At 41.1% G+C, this 18057-nt stretch overlaps 1 protein-coding gene across 3 annotated transcripts in view; it reads right to left on the bottom strand.

Annotated features, from left to right (window-relative positions):
* The window catches only part of cep290 (centrosomal protein 290), a 138131-nt gene extending 122757 nt beyond the window's left edge, over positions 1-15374 (bottom strand). The window contains exons 1-4 of one of the 3 annotated variants that reach the window (XM_062546872.1): positions 15103-15374; positions 14327-14438; positions 4978-5055; positions 4751-4820 (exon numbers count right to left, since the gene is read on the bottom strand). In XM_062546872.1, coding sequence (XP_062402856.1) covers positions 4751-4820; positions 4978-5055; positions 14327-14407 — 229 coding nt within the window. In that variant the 5' untranslated portion in view covers positions 14408-14438; positions 15103-15374. Of the gene's footprint in view, positions 1-4750; positions 4821-4977; positions 5056-14326; positions 14439-14627; positions 14768-15102 lie in introns of those variants that run through there. The other 2 variants (XM_062546874.1, XM_062546873.1) reach the window with 2 other exon arrangements.
* Between the last annotated feature and the right edge of the window lie 2683 nt (positions 15375-18057).

Here is an 18057-nt window from a genome sequence, read left to right as displayed (position 1 = left end):
CCTAGAAACATAAGTGACACCATTAAAAACCTTTAATCAACTAGTTTCCAAAAATATATGTTTTAAAAGAGAATCACTGTGTCCGAAACGGAAGGCAGCTGCCTACTACCTCACTGCCTTCACTGCCTAGCGAGTGAGTTGCCGTAGAAGGCAACAAGGTAGCAGCTAAAAACTCTGTTTCGGACAGCCTAGCAAGATATCAACATAGAACGTCATTGCTATGTTACCGACAGCTGTGCTTTAGGTGCGTTAGCGTAAATCGCTATTAGCATGCTAGTCATTGCAAATTAATTGCCACTGATGTGTAATGACCGGACAATTTCTGGAAGTGCTTTAAAAACCTGACCAGCCAAGGCGGTTCACTTGTTAAGACCCCGGGGATGGTGTTGTGGAGGAGAGGAGTGGAAATTTGAAGTATAAACATGCTTTAGACGTGTAAACAGACCTATTCTCGATGTCAGGTTCCTACGTCACAGTCCTCCGCCATATTGGAATTGGGGAAAGAACATCGTCTCCGCCATAGGAACCCATGCAATTTAGCGTCAAAAGGTAGTAGTCAAACTTTTAATTAACGTGTCATTTTTTAACTTTGAGTCATTATCTGGAGAGACTAAGGCCTGATATATACACAAATCGATGTCAGGTTCATGGCCGCAGCCAAATTGAAATGGGGGAAACAAAACATCTCCGCCGTGCAGCGCCATAGGAACCCATTCATTTTTTAGTGAAGATCCACCGGTCTTCACGTACCTCGTACGGGCATCTCGTATAATTCAAACCTACCTAATTCGATTTGTGTATATATCAGGCCTTAGTCTCTCCAGCTAATGACTCAAATTATAAAAATGACACGTTAATTAAAAGTTTGACTACTACCTTTTGACGCTAAATTGCATGGGTTCCTATGGCGGAGACGATGTTCTTTCCCCAATTCCAATATGGCGGAGGACTGTGACGTAGGAACCTGACATCGAGAATCGTGATTTTTGCAAGCTAAATACAAAGAGGTAAATGGAAGCATTTTACTGTTCACTGACATCATAGTTAAATAGAACTTTTGGACGTTGAAGGCAACATGAAGGATACATCTATGCTGCCATCAAAACTGGGCAAAACGAAGGTATCTTAGAAGTAGTGTTGCTTTCGTCAACGAAAATTATGACTAAATATTGTCGTCAACGAACTTTTTTCACGTGACTATAACGAGACGAGACGCAACCTAAATGCTGGCCATGTGACGATGACTATAATTAAATGTGTTGGGCAATATCGTTGACGAATAAAAACGAGACTAAATGTGGTTTACAAAATAAAAACCATGCTAACATGTCTCTTCATTTTCGAAGACCAGAAGGACAGGAATGTTACAACATTATTTTGTGTGTTTAGTCGTGTTATTATTTTGCAGTAGCCTATTTCTGTTTCCTGCGTCTCACTTCAGGGGCGCATCAGGTTGCATGGTCTGATTATCATACCAGAGGACCAGCGTTTCTCGCGTGGGCCTGTTGGTCATATCCGCCGGTGCTTCTGTCACTCATCTGATAATATTTTATCATGTAGCAAAGGAGCGGTAGATGTACAGTATAGCCTATCGTTTTCGCTAATAGAAGCTAAGAAATATAGGCTACGTTCAGTCCGTTAGATTGGCAACTCTCTCAGTTCAACTTTGCACTAGGCTACCTTATCTCACCTCCGCATGTAGCCTAGATCTAATTCAGATGAAAATGTTAAGAGGCAACTGCAGATTTGATTAGTGTGTAAGCTTCTGTCCAGCTGATGCTGACGCTGTCATATAGCCTACAATAATAACATTATTCCACCGATCAGCAACGAAGTTCTAATCATAGACACATTTTTAATGGAACCTTGGCTCAGTAGGCTATCTAATGTTGTGTGGGCAAGAAAACCATTGAAAACAATTCCTTACCAACCACACAAGTGCGCGTGTGTCGTTTATTTAAACGGTAGAAAAACTGAATCAAAGACGGCACTGTTCATCAACAAAATCAGCATGGAGTTAAAACGTAATTTAAAGTCCCACGCATTTAAAGGGGCCGCGATCACTCAAGGCATAGGCCGGTAGCCTACCAAAACTTAGTGATGAACGTGAAATGCGTTTTATAGGCTACAAAACACTGCATTAAGATGACAACTGTGTGTAACCACGTTTATAGGCTACCTAGTTAATGATGAAATAGCATCCACATTTACAGCATTCAATAACCTAAGGACAACTTGATCTTCAGTTAAATTGTTCTCAGAAAAGGAACAGCAGGTCTACAGAATATTCCAAATAGTCCTTTCATGGTGACAGGGGGACACCAAACTGTAACATAGGCCTACCTGATTCCACTGTCAATGTTCAGTGCCAATGTAACCTGTAATATTTGTAATTTTTTTAATCCATGAAAATTAACCAAAATGTATAATTTCCTATTAAAGGGGTAGTTCAGAATTTTGGACATAGGACCTCATTTCCAGGTTAGCCAGTGTGATATCAGTGGAGACCGTTATCTGCACATTTCATCCAGTCCTATAGTTTCAGAGTTCGCTGGTGCTATAGTGCCTGCCACTAAAAACAGTCTTACCCAGTCTATGGAGGAACAACCCCTTTAAATAGAATTGCATTAATAAAAAGATTCTAAAATCCAATTTTCATTGACTAAAACAAGACTAAAAGTCATTCGTTTTCGTCAACTAAAACTAGACGAAAATAAGACTAAAATGCTCATACTTTCAGTCGACTAAAACTTGACTAGACTAAAAGAGTATGAACATGACTAAAACTGATAAAAACTAAAATGACAGCTTGACACAAAGACTAGACTAAAACTAAAACCAAAACAGGCCGCCAAAAACAACACTACTTAAGGCGCTAGCACACTCCTCCGTCTGCGTCACGCGCACGCGGCACTGGACATTTGACGTGCGTCATTTTAGACGCATATAAGAGGCATACTCCAATGTCTGTGTCCTGAATGCGCGCCAGCCGATCAAGATTAGCGCCGGCGCACTACGAATTAACTGTGATACTCTAGGATGTGCGACCACTGAACTAAGGAAGAGCCAGGGAAGGAGTGTTCCACACTTAAATACACAAAAGATGCAGCTGTTAGATGAGGAGAAGCACCACTAGTACTTTCTCATGTTTGCTGAAAAGTTTGATGAGTTGGTTCTTCACATCTCTCCATTTATCATCCACCAGAACAGGCACAGCACACCACGCGTTGGCTAGCATTCCAAGTTACAGCTAAACTAATGGGTTAGCTTATGGCTAATGTGTATGAGAAATCCCATAGAGATGCTAACGGTTAGCATAATCGATAAAAGTATTTAGAGCGAACTTCAGTCCATTTGCACAACTTGGATTACATAGGAGGTCTTTGTTTACAACTGACTATTAAAATACTCAAAGACTAATGTTTTGTCATCATATAACAACGTTAGCGTGTAGGAAACGCCAGTTTAAGTGTTCTTCTGTCTCTGTTTGCTGCGTTTTAAGCGTTATTTCTGTACGTGCTCCACCTACTGGAGCGGCGTCTTTACAGCAGTTCCACACATGCGCAGTCTACGCGTGAAAGAGACGCGCGGTCTTAAATTTTGGTCGACTCAAAGACGCGACGCATGCCGTAAAAATGACGCAATTCTCGTCACGCGCTCACCAGTGCCGCGTGCGCGCGACGCAGACGCCCGACCATACTCGGGCCTTTAGAAGGCAGCGTTTTTGTTTCGGACGTGGCACGATGCCTCGCTCCCCTGTAAGATATCTTAGAAGGCAGCATTTTTGACCGTTTCGGACACAGCCAGTGTATCAATGGCACTTTGTAAAAACAATAAAAGAAAATCCTAGGATTTCAGTCCTCTCACCTGCAGCAGACCCATTCAAATAGCCCATTCACCTTATTTTGCATTTGAAAGAGACACTCACTAAGTGACCCATTTAGTCTGACTTTTTTCCAATTTGAAGTAAAACTACATAACATTTTTGAATGTGCTCTTTACTCATATGGAGCCAACACCGTTGTTTCAAGGTTCAAACTTCAAAAGTCAATATATTTATAGTGTGTTTTTGACCTTTGACCTCTCATTTTTAAATAGTTGTGTTTACACTGAATTATAATAAAAAGTAATTTCGTTACATCCACTTTACTCTCATATAATTATTGAGGAGGACCTTTAGAATATAACCATATGGGCACCTTTTGTGTAGATGTTTTTAGTTAGATGAAAAACTTAAAAATCTCAAGGTACAGCTGACTGCCTCAAAGTGCCTGAATAGGCCCCGGACCTCCAAGTGTTAAAATACAGTTACACGAGTAGTCACATGCACGGCCAAGTATGGTGAGACAAAATAAAACGTGGTGCATTTCTAAGCAGGCAAAAGGGATAACTATATTGTGTGGCGGAATAACATTGGGAGCACTTAGACACTGCGCAGTAATATCCTCACTCCAAAGTGAAACTGAAAGTGCAAGAGTGAGGATATTACTACGCTACGCCACACAATATGGAGGTGTTTGGTCGCTTCTAACTTCATCTCTGTTTGGATCCTAATGAATGCATTGGGCTAGCTAAGTGCTATCAAAGTTGCGCTGTGCGCCAGAGCCAGTGAGTGCACGCATTGAAACGTGAGAGGTATGTATCAACTCGTCTTAGTTAAGGGAATAACTTAGTTTAATATAAAACATTTTTGAAGTGTTCCTTTAAACAAAAGTACTTATATGTGACTAAAGAGAGAAAAAAAACCTACCAGTTCTTGCCAAATCAACTCCAGCCTTGTCTATCATCTCATATGCACACGACAGTTCTTGACATTTTATCTGTTGGAACAAACGAGTAGAGAGACTGTGCTGAGTGATAGTGGCAAAGCTTAAATGCATCAATGAACTGTAGAAAATATTTCCACACAATATGTACAGCAAAGATGATCAAATTACACCATAAATACATCAATAAGAGAGTAAGAAATAGCTTTACCTTCAGGAGAGTCTGTACTATGCTGAAAAGTTGGGCTAAAGATGCTGTTTCTTTTTCTTGTAAATCTCTCTTCTCAACCTAAGGAGAGAAATGTCCAGATAGTGAAATTAAATTAAAAGTTAATGGTAGTGACTATCACTTGAAAATGACTGGACCAAACAAATGTTTTCCGTAAAACTCTAGTGGGGCTTTGACAATTGTGGGCATCATATCTGCCGAGTTATCATATCTGCTGGTACGTCATAATAATGAAATGACATGTCGCCACCTCATTCATCCAAAGTTGAGAGTAGAATTCGGAAGGATTACAGTCATAGCTGCTCAAGCGATGCCTGAGGCAAATAAAATAAACATTTAGAAAAATAAAATCTATTTAAAATGTTATAAAGTTTGAAATGTTAAAGTCCAGATTTTAGGATATTAAGTTAACAATATTAAACCAGCATCCAGAAACCACTGATGGAGAAGCTCATGGAGAGTGGAGAGTTAGATTATCTATGGATCAGTAGACACATCAACATTCTAAGGGGCCATCCAAACAGAGACGCGTTTTGGGATAAACGCAGATGTTTTGCATTGTTTTGGCCGATCGTCCAAACGAATCCTGTAAACGCAAAGCCCTAAAACGGAGCTTTCAGAAACCGGGGCCCAGAGTGAATAAATTCTAAAACGCAGCCCTTGAGTGTTCGTTTGGATGTGGGAAAACGCATACCTGCATTTTGATGATGTCATCGCCACACCCTTTGACCTCTAGCCCATACCTGCCTAAATTTAGCTTTCAAACAAACGTGATTACGTTACTACATTTCGGTCATTGCTTTTACCTTACCGAGAGCCTATGCAGCCTATCCTAGTGCTGGGCGGTATGGGCAAAAATATATATCACGGTATTTTTCAAAATTCTGACGGTTTCACGGTATATGCCGGTATTTTTTTCCCCATGCATAATCAGGTGTTCACAACATTTTCTATTGGTTGAGAGAGGAATTACTGCAGTGGATTGACTTAGGATGGTCTACTTTACTGTCATAAGTGAATATTGTAGAATAATTCCACACTAGTAGGCCTAGTAATACAGGTTTGCATGGCCCCAATGATGCTGTATACAAAGAGGCACTCATGATTCTAATGGGCAATTGCATTCAACAGAACTTGTATTATGCAAATTCACAAACGTACTTTAAACCTACACAAAAAGTAGTAAAACTTGCAATAATTATACTTTTGATTCAAGTTCAAGCAGGTACATTATACAGTTTTCAAGTATATAAAAAGGAAATAGGCTATAAAACAAGTGTGACTTAGTGAAGAGACTACTGCGCTAATATGCTTCCTCTGTCAAATAGGCCCATCAGAATCATGCCGTATTGTTATTGTGTGGTTTACACATACAACGTTAGTGGTAAATAACGTCAACAGAATTCACGTGGATGTCTGGTTATCCTACCAAGCTAGGCAAAACGTTAGCAAAAAAGTTTGTTTCAGTGCACTGATGACAGTCAAGATCATGACTAACTAGCCATCTAGTATCATTCAGTTCATGTCTGTAACATGTTATTTGGATACTTTCAGCGAATATTATTAAGGTAAGATGAATGATAAGATCATTAAGCTTCCTGTGTTCGGTGGGTTCGCCTACTAGCCAGCTCGCTAGTTACAGCTGTTGAACAATCTTTTTTAGCCTACTGGAAAATCCCTTCCAATGTAGGCTATTAAGTCCTAACGCTTTTCTTTAACTAGGGAAACAATTTAAGGTATTCCGTGTAACACCCGTAAATAAATCCCTTATCAAAGGAAAAAATGAAGCCTTAAGCGTCGTATTTAAAGGGAAAAACGTGTCTTGTGCCACAGCCTCCACTGTTTACTTTTTCCATGCGTGTTCAGAGGCGCAACATTGAAAAGGGTCCCGTGACGCAGCATTCCACCGACAGTGCAATCAAATACACCGGTATGGCGGTATATTAAAAATTCATATCATAACGAAAATATACATCGGTATTCGGTGTGAACCGGTATACCGCCAAGCACTAGCCTATCCAACTGCTGCCTGCAGCCTACTTCCAAAACTCCAAAGCTGCTGTCAGATTTTTTCCGATGACACAAGTTACCAACACTCAAGAACAGTTGGTGATATCAGGCATCTACGGGAGTGACGTGAGCAAGATGGTGCTAGTGTGCTTGTTGGCTTGCCGTCAGCTCAGTCAACTCCTACCTGTCCGGTGTGCACTATGTTTGTTTGTGTTGGCACTCCTGCTATGCTGGAGCTGCTCTGCTGGAACTATATGGACCTATGATCACCAGACTTTGCTGCATCTAAGAAACGCACTGACGATCCATACCAGTGGGTCTCCTGCTCCATTTCATAGGTGCCACCCTCCGCTTATCTACCCTACTGCGGAGTGTGTCCTTCATCTACCTTGCTGCATCCCCACCAACCAGTCTTTGATTTTGAAAAAATATGCAAGGTGAACTGAATAAAGAACTGCCTACAGTAAAATGGTGTCATCACATAGCTTAACAAAGAAATTACTTAACGAAATGTCACTTTTGCTTTGACGTTTGTTTATAAAGAGTCAAGACGTGCTTGAGGTGTGTAGATTTATAAATCAAAAACTCACGGTTGACAAAAAGGTTTCGCTGACAGCTGCCTCGCATAATATCAATTTATCTATGCTAAGAAATACTGTATGTAGACTGACATCTGCAGCTTCGAACACAGTAGAGAGATTGGCATAACGAAAAGACGAGAGAATAAACTATGCTGCTCCACTATAGTGCAGACGTCTGAGCAAATGTATGGATGACTTCGGTGAAGTTGGAAAGAAACGGACAGATTCGAACGAAGTATGCTATGGGATTATGACTTCTCGTCAAGTTAAACCTGAAGATGCATAATCGGTAAGCTCCAATACTGAAAGTGGGTGATTATAACGGGAATTTCACTATTTAACAATGTAGCCTATGAAGCCAGTGAAGGTAATGGCGTGAAATATGCCACCGTGTGACACTGTAATGCGGAAAACATGAATTATAAGCATCACATTTGATACCGTAATGTCAATTTGTAAATTCCGTGTTGCCTACATGTACAGATGGTACGGGTTGAGAATGCTCCTTTCTTTGCCGCACATCGGGAATCCCGAAGGTTCGGGACTTTGTAATTAAAACCTCTTTGTTGCAACCGCAAGGGGGCAACATAAGACCGCCCTAATAACATGAAGGTTCGGCTCATGCCGGAAAACACGGAAAAACCCGAAGACACCGCGCTGGTGACAAGCGGAGAAAAGAGACATGACGCTCGGCATGTCAGATTGCAGTTGCAGAGTTTTCGAATGTTTTACAGCCTACCTCATAGCTCTCTCACGCGACATAGCCTATCAGTCAGTCCAGCAGAGATGCCAGAGCAACGTTTTGGTGAATGGAGAGGGAGAGAAATGCTCCGCATATACGTCTCATTTAATCATTAAAATGAAGGTGATGACTGACGAAATTAATCAAACGACGTTTCAATAAACCATTGTTGAAATTAATGAAAATGGTTTTAGAAAATCGCCTATAGGCGTATCAGAAGGAAATAGCCTTCAATTCAACCTGAAAGACTCGATAGGCAACCTTAGATTAATTCATTAATTCATTACGGAACCAAGACCGCATTTCCGTGAATAGGCTATTATTGTCAAGGCGAAGACGAAAGAGATGGACAAGATGGACATTTAGGCTACATTTACATGCTAGGAATACTTAGAAATGTGTATAGGCTATTTTAAAACGGAGGCATGTTCATTTTAACCGGCGACGCTGGGTAGCCTACATGTACCCAGCACTTGTTATCACAGATTTTGTCCCCACCACTTTTGCCAACTGAAAATAAAATGTATTTAACAGAAATCTCTTTAATACATGCCTATGCTTGTCACTTTACTTATAACCATAGGCTACATGCATGGAGAAGATCGCGCATTTTATAACATTGTAACAATGGATGGTCAGATATGCAATAGGGCAGTGAGGGTGATTCATTGTAACCATCGACTAGTAGGCCTAGCTCCGCAAAATAAGTTTCTAGCAGCTTATGTATCGTATGCATGTTCATGTTGATTCAGAGATAGGCATAGACTACAGTAGGCTGCTGTGCGTCAAGCTATATGACAGCATTTTATCATGTGGTGAATTAATAACTAACGTCAGTTTAACATGTCAGAACTTTTGATCGGCTTTTCAAGTGCATGCCACGAATAAATAAACTCGACTGAATGAATCCCGTATATTAGATTTTATTGATAAGATTTGAGCTGTGGCGCAACTGGTTGAAGCATCTCTACCGTACGCCAGCGACCGGGGTTCAAAACCCACTCTACGAATCTCTCCGGAACCCATCAAGACAAATGGCATCGTTTTATTAAAAAAATTAAAGATTTTCTCAGTTTTGCGATTTTTTTATGTAGATGTCTGCTGAAAAGAAAATTAATATGTGAATTCGTGGTTCAGCGCACACTCACACACATTTTTACATTTACATAGTGTCGGGCTCAAGTGTGTCGAGAGAGAAGGGGGGAGGGAGGCAGTCGTCCTCAATGCCTCATATAGGTAGGCTATAATGTAGTGAACTGGTTAGACGAGTGTGGGGGAGGGGGAATGATCGCACAAGACAATTGCTCTTCATGAAATGGATAGTCTCACAGACGGCTGTCGATTTTTAAATGTAGCCTACTACACCACTTGCGAAATCGGACGTGGCACATAGCCTAATTATTAGGCTACTGGATTTAATATAGCAAGTCCATAGACTTTGTTCATCCTACAATAAGTATAAAATCCGACAATCCAAAACGATAATGAGATCTCCCAGAAACGAAAAACAAGTTTGTTGAGTAGCCTAGTCCTTCCAACAATGCGTTTGATAGATAAAAGGCATCCTGTCCTGCTGTATTCCAATGAGAAAAAAACATCCACAAGGTATAGGCTAAGGGTCACGGTAATGCAGCATGCAGGAATCTCTCTCTCTCTCTCTCTCTCTCTCTCTCTCTCTCTCTCTCTCTCTCTCTCTCTCTCTCTCTCTCTCTCTCTCTCTCTCTCTCTCTCTCTCTCTCTCTCTCTCTCTCTCTCTCTCTCTCTCTCTCTCTCTCTCTCTCTCTCTCTCTCTCTCTCTCTCTCTCTATATATATATATAACGCACAAAACTTTGTTAAGCCAGCTCCATACATAACAATAGCTGCTGCGCGCTCTCCCCGGCCTCCATTTAAAATAAGGGCAAACCCATTAATTTGTGCCCAAAACGGGTTGGGAGCGTCGCCTGGCTGTGTCAGCAGACTGCAATACAGTCGGTCTTGAGGGGTTAAATAGCGCTAGTTACTTGAATTTTTAATCTGAAGAAGACCACACAGTCGAAACGTCATTCCTTTGTGCTAAAGAAAAGAAATAAAATAAAACAAAAAAAGAAGGATTTCAAGTGTGCGAACCTTTTTCCATTTTTTATGATTTACTCTTGTTCTGCACCTTGACCGGGGATGTGCACAAACTTTTTTACTACACTTGAATTTTAAACTAGCTCTTCTCTTACCAGTAGCCTATATCCTACAGCCATACTTTAATAATCAGATGTTATGCACGCACGCAAATGCTGGTTTTGCACATCTACAATAATTGGCCAGGCTATATACAGTATTAAAGGCTTAGGACTGTATTTTGCCTTCGTGCAACTTTAGTTGTGCTCAATCAAAATTATTGTCAGTAAGGATAGGTCATATTACCAAATGGCGAACCTTGAAAATTATTTAGCATATCCGTGTCCATCACGCATTTTTAGGCTATTGTTTTATTTGAGTGTTTTTGTCTACCATGGCAAACTTGAAACGTTCGCTCTAAACTATGTATTTCCAATCGGCTTTCACAATCAGCTACAGCTGCGCCAATGATCACCATGAAAACTTGCAATGTCTATACAGAACTGCTTTCACTTTCCCGAGTTGCGAACGCAACATGCACAACAATATACCGATATTTAGCAAACACATGTATTTCCAGCTCTCAAAACCGATGAGGTCCAGATCTCAGTGGCCTCATAGCTGCCTACAGCCATGCATAGTAAGCCTAATGATCGCCTAATACATGTAGTTATGACATTAATAGCCTATTAATGACCTCATGTCGGAATGGCACGTTGTTTGAAAAAAAAAAAGTTAAATACCGCCGAGTGGGGATATGTCGGAATGAACAGCGGATACCAGCTGGATTGTAAAACATTCGAAATCTCTGCAACTGCAATCTGACATGCCGAGTGTCTGTTCAATACGGAAGAAGACTTTATATTACTTAGCCTATATATTTCTTCTTATAAAGAAACGTGAAGAAAAAATACGAGGACTGATCATCTCGTTTCTCTGTGTTTCCCGCAAACCATGGCGACAAAGAGAAATAAATATGATTTGACATTTAAGCTGATTGTTGTCAAATTTCCCAAACACAATTCGGGAGAAGCAGCGGACAGGAGCGCCACCACAAGCAAGCACTTCTAACTAGGGATGGGCATTCGATTAAATTTTCTTAGTCGATCGTCGGGAGAATTAACGATCAACTATCGATTAATCATTAATATTTTTATATTAAAAAAATAATTATTTAATTAATTTAAAATGCAATGAAAATACAAAACCACAACGTGTTTGTTGCGTAGTGTGAGTCTTGAAGCAATGAAATCAATGTCACTGTGTGGCAACAATGAAACATTTTACCAGGCAGGGGCAATATTTGACGCCATTCTCAATTTAATGCGAGTTTGCGTTTTGATTGCGCTCAGTTTCAACCTAGCATCAACTCGAATTTAGCATGGAGATTTATTGAAACCAGCATATCGCATTCCGTCACGACAGCCTAGGCTATCACCAAACTGGTGTCTCACTACAGCCCCTGCTTCTTCTCTTCGTAGTGAGATTCTACCCGTTTGCACCGCTATACTGTAGGATGCACCGCTATACTGTATTTATTCAAGTGGTAGGCTAGTTTCAAGTGGTAGGCTAGTTTGAGTGTGGCGGTGTTGTACTTTGCTTTGGACAAAGGCGTCTGCTAAATAGCATAACAATACACGTTGATGTAGTGCTTGCAGCGAACTAAGTCACTTTTCAAATTAAAATGGTCCCACGCCACACTTCACCGTGACCCCTTCATGAATCATGATTGGCTACTACTGAAATCAAAACGGAAACTCGCAGTTAACTGAGAATGGTGTCAAACATTTCCCCCGGCTGGTAAAATGCTTGCAGTGAAATTAATATAATTGTTTCAAGACTCTCACGACGCAACGCAACGTACAATAGTTTAATCGATTACAAATGCTATCGACGAAATTCTTAATGTTCAATCCTCGATCGTCGATTAATTATGCCCATCCCTACTTCTAACCCAAATTAACATGGCAACGTTGCCTATGACTAAAGTGTCTAAGTAGGCTAGTCCTACTAATATTACATTTGATTGGTAGCATGTTTGTAGCGCGCCAGTTTACCCATCCCCTACATCAAAACAGCTTAGAATCAATCAAAGAATCAGCTGTGTCGGCGTTAGGCTGTAGGCGATTTTCTATAACCATTTTCATTCATTTCAGCAATGGTTTATTGAAACGTTGTTTGATTAATTTCGCCAGTCATCACCTTCATTTTAATGATTAAATGAGATTAAGGAGTCGACTATTGACGGATATGCGGTCTTCATCATTAAATGGAGTTGAAATGCGGGTTGAAACTTTCTGCCACCTGGTGGTTGTTTGGGTACATTGCCTTAGCCTCGAAAAAATTCGGCTTGACAGCCTTCGGGAGTCCCGCGGGAGAAGGTGCATTCTCAACCCGTACCCACTGTATTTAAAACTAGGCCTTCTGCCGACATGAGCAATATGCTGTTTCACCTTGTAGTGGCGCTCGACCTTATTCCAGCCGTAGCCGAGTGCGTAGCAGGAAAAGTTGCTTAAGCCATGGCAGAATGCGCGCAAGAGTTGTTGTATAAGAAACGCCCAGATTTTGGGGTTGCTCCACCCAAAACGCACAACTCTCTCTACCACGCGTATATGGCCGATTTAAGTGGATGGCAGAATTCACTTAGAGGGAAATGCGCGCAGTTGCGCATTTTTTTTGGACTTACACACCCTTACGCATCCTTACGCGCATGGGAGAATTCCCCCCTAGGAGAAGAGGCGTCTTAAAAAAACAGCCGACGGATAACAATAGCTTTGCAGCAAGCCCACTAATGACGTAATGACTGCATATTACTGCTACCGGACGTACTGATACCCAGCTGCTGATATCACATGAAAATGGTCTATTTATAATCAACAGGTGAGGTGGGCGTGGTCAGGGGGGAGGTGGAAGTATCCTCCCGTTTCCGACCGGCAGATTCAACACATTCAAAAGTTTTCAAAATGGAAACTTTGATTGGCTGTGGTAGGCAAACGCTTTTGAATATTACAAAACAAAGTGATAACATTTGTGTGGCTTGGTCTGAAGATCATGTGTCTTAAGTTTGGTAAGAAATTGAGAAAATCTGAGATAGGTCTAAGCATTGCATTAATGTTGTTAAGTACATTAATGTTGTTAAGGGCCTTAATGATACATCATAATATGTAAAGTAATGGAGAAGAAAAACACAATTTTTTAGATGGATCACTCAAATTATTTGTGGCAAAGTACAACAAATAGTCGAGGGCACATCTATTCCAATCGTGGTGTTAAATAATTCCATAACCACTAGATGGCAGCATGACGCAGGAAAATAAAGTGCTCTGCGTCATGCTGCCATCTAGTGTTTACATGTGAAGTAAATTTTTTTGGCTATTTTTTGCCATTTTTGTCCAGAAATAGGGTCAATATTTTGTCAAATGTCAAAAATAACCATTTCATTCAATTCCTGGGTTTAGAAGTGTATGGAAAAATGTGTTCATTTGTCTCTGTATGTTGTTTAGGCCTACTTCAAATGTTATGCCTCTTTCTATATAATTATTCGGTTTTTCGGGTTCCGGTTGGGTGCAACAAAGGGTTAAAAATGAAGCCTTTGGGACATTATTTCAGCTTGGTACCTGGCAGATTCTGAAAATAGACACTTTAAGGATTCTAAAAAATCAGGTGGCATAAAAAAAAAGCCGGGGGGTGCGCGTGGACCCCAGTTTCCATCTAGACTAAATGGGAGCCGTAAAGCGGGAAACGGCGGTGACCCAGGAATATTTCTCCGGATGACGACGCCGGTCACAACACCCGCATTATCACTTCGATTATGCATTAACACCCGAACGTATCGTTGTGTAACTTAGTAAGCAGCTAATGTGAATGCTAAAATGGTTCCCTGTTGTAAATAGCCGACAACTTACCTGAAGTAATGTGTCGACAAGTGCCTCGACGTTCCCCAGGGCATCTGGATCAGCATTTTCTATCTCATTCCAGTCCAACATTTTGCAGGCTGAGTTAACGTTAACTTATTCACTGGAAATCAGAAGTCCCGAGTAAAGCTTTAGTTAACTTAGCTTCTGCAAACCTTTCGAAATTCAGGACAAACTAGCCTTTATAGGTTAATATTATCTTTATGTTTGTTAACCAAAATAACACGTGTAATGTTGCCACTGTGTCTAGTTTGTTGCTGTGTTAGCCGAGCACAATTAACGTTAACGTTACCTGTTCAAACCTCTACTACCGCATTCACTCAGGTAAACCTACCCCTAAACACGAAGTGGAAGTACTACTGATTGTGGAATAAAATATGAAGTAATGAGTAAATTCCGCATCAACAACCCTATCACTTGGTTGAGGTTTTTCCAAAGTGTGTAGCAACCCCCCATAGCAACCCTACGAATATTTTTCATCCGCCATTCGACATTCCTTCAAAATAAAAGTAGGAACTGGCCTTAACAACACAAGAGGCGAATCTCACTCACATTACAAACGGGCAAGGTATTGCATTACTAAATTAACACAGAAAAAAAACAGTAGTCAAAGACATATCGTTCTTGCTCAACCAGAAACAGTTATATGTACGTAGGCCTATGTAATTTACTAAAGCAAGGAACATTGAGGTTAATGGTATGTAGATAACCCTGGTTCAACCATTGAGTCTCTGGCCCAATCCCAATGTCCGGACTCACGAACTCACGGACTTTGGTGAGCGTTCTCGCGAAATTCGTAAGGGTTTAGGGCTGTCCCAATGTCGAATTACAACGGGCGGGAGGGTTTGAGTACAGACTTACCGAGCCCTTTCCGTGAGTCTGCATCGGTGCAGACTTAACCTAAGGGAATTACCCACAGTTCAAAGTGTTGTGACGTTTACCGCGGAGATCATAGAAAAATCCGGAAATGAAGGTAAACAACAGCACGCACGACACACGTGCATGGTGCAAATGTTAGCAACGTCTTTGTTAGTAAACATCGCCAAGGTACATGTGATCTCGGGCCTGGGGCCTGGGGCCTGTACTACGAAGCGGGGTTACTGGCTTAGCTGGGTAACTTCGAGAGTAAGTTGATCACTGGGGTGTCCTACGAAGCTCGATTAGTGGCTTAGCGAGGTATGTTGCGCTCAAAACCAGGGTATGCTGTCATACGAAAGTGGATTTGTTTTAGCGTCGCTGTATCACCATGGTATCTTATGCTCGCAACCAAACCTGGTCGGGAGCGGGTTATGTGCTTAGTTATAGCTCAAATCGTGAAATATCACCGCCCTCTGACCAATTCTAACCAATCCATTATCTTGAAAAACGAAGTTATCTCACGTGTGCTAATCTGTCATACTTTGAACAAGTCAGCCCCGCCTCTGCAAACATTTTGAATCTCGAATGCGCTTTTAACTATGTTGTGCGTGCAAATATGTCACTACTATGGACATGTATGCCATACAAAATCTGATGACCATCGACTTTTTGATGTTATAGGTTAGACACTAAAAAAGACCACCCTAGATTTCGCTACCGCTCATAAATGCGGAAGTAATCGTTTTTAAACCTAGGCTGTCTTCTGCGTCTCCACGTTTCCCGATTGGTCAAAATCACCCCAACCACGAGAACGCGCACAGATCTGAGCTGAAAGCCTAGTTTGACAAATTTATCACATACCTGCTGTCGTAGGATCACTTAACTTAATACCCGAGTTGAGGCTTTGTGCAGCCTCGATATGTCTAGATAACCTAGATTTGTCTAACTTGCTTCGTAGGACACCCCACACGTGTGGCGTAACTTCCCGGTTAACCCGGGGCCTATTTCACAAAACCAGAGTAAGTAGATCCAAGATAAGTGACGACACACGCGGTTGACCAAGCCTGGTCAAAGTAAACATGCTAAATACGTTTCACTAATGCTGAGCGCAGATGAGTTGAGGCGGCTAGGTCAAGACAGGTGTAAGTTATTCGGTATGTGTGCGCGTTCTCGTTTCTCCCCCAAATAACTCACGGTGGGAATAAAAAAGACGCGAAAAATAGCGTCTTGCACACAAAGTGAACAACCGCTTTTGATATAGACTAACAACGAGGTAAAGTTGTACTTTTTTGGATGGGAATCATGAGTATTTCTGTTACATAGCGGGAGTAGGTGTGGCAGATCAACTGAATGCAAATTTACGTATGCACCCACGTGTGAGAGCTTCCTTGTCTCAGCACGCAACGTCATTAAGAAAGCTCTTTGCCACCGCAAAGATGCACAAAGTATGTCCTATATTATCTTAATTTGTCTTAAAGGCCGAATTAGTTGAAAACACCTTCGAAAAATGTCCCCTCCACTTCCAACCAACTACTACAGTAGGCTATTCATCAAACGTCCGTCAAAAAAGAAGCAAACAACGAGTATTATAAGGCCACCATAATTTAAATGACACCCATATGGTATAGGCAGCCATTCTGCTGTGTTTTGCGAGTAAATACAAGTAGCAAATAATATATAAATGGAATACAGCTCTTTGAAAAAATCGCATGGAGGTCTGATTTGACTGACAGCTAGCAGAACCAATCAGATAATGTAATTACCATTAGAATTAACTTAGCTTGGCTGTTAGCCTGGTCGGGAGCAGGCTAGCTTCCAAGTATAAATTCCCATGGTAACTTATATGTGATCTCTTCTGTGAAACCAAGTCAAGGCTATGTTCATCCAGGATAACCCAGTAAGCCTGTCTAAATCCCCTATCTTGGTTTTGTGAAATACCCCCCCGTACTACGAAAGGTGGATAGGTTTTAACCGAGGTATGCTGCCATGGCAATTTACGCTGCATCTCAAACCTGCTCCGAGCAGGTTATGATCTTGGTTAACCCGAGGTTTGCGGTTAACCACACCCCACAATGTCGACGTAGGCTACTTGGAAGATACATTATTGGAGCGCAAATTGTAAGCGCCTCTCTTCGCAAGGCGAGGGTTTTTAAAGACCGCCAGAATCTTTCTCCATATAATATTCTCTATGAAAGATAGCCTATACATTCTCAGCCGAGGGAATTCGTTGCATTTGTCAGCTGATCGAGGCAAAGTGGAGGCTATAAGCATTGGCAATAGCCTATAACATTTTCATAATTAAGACATATTAATGCAAGCTATAACGTAGGCCTATAAACCTTCTGAATGTTTTTGAGTTTCATTTTCACCTGCTGCCAGCGGCACTGCCGTTTCATCTAAAATGTTCACAGGATAGGCATACACTAAATCAGTCAATGGGGCTAAACATTCAATTATCCTTTATTAATATTTATTCATATACATGGCATGAATTGTGTTGCATCCGTAGGACTCTTATGAACTCAAAATGTATTTATTTCAACACATTTCAGACATTCCGCAAGCTATTAATCCTGCGTAACACATAGGCTATTTAAGGAACATGAAATAAAACTTTACTTTCATATATCCGATCTGCAATAGCCTACGTTGCCAACAGCCTTGTCTTGCTTTGTTTGCTGCCGACGTAGGCTATTTGATGTAGGCCTATAGTAAAGTGGGTTTTAATTCCTCGCACTTTTTATAATCATTGCGCATTGCTTATCCGTAAAATAACGTGATCGCGTCATCATTAAAAGTGATGATTTGCGCTGCAACCCGCCCATTTTATGTGAACGCGCACCAACTCCGATGAGGTTAAACCC

This window comes from Sardina pilchardus, chromosome 10 (assembly GCF_963854185.1).
Source record: "Sardina pilchardus chromosome 10, fSarPil1.1, whole genome shotgun sequence".
Taxonomy (NCBI): domain Eukaryota; kingdom Metazoa; phylum Chordata; class Actinopteri; order Clupeiformes; family Clupeidae; genus Sardina; species Sardina pilchardus.
The sequence above is the reverse complement of the archived record's forward strand: the minus strand, read 5'-3'. Positions and strand labels throughout refer to the sequence as shown.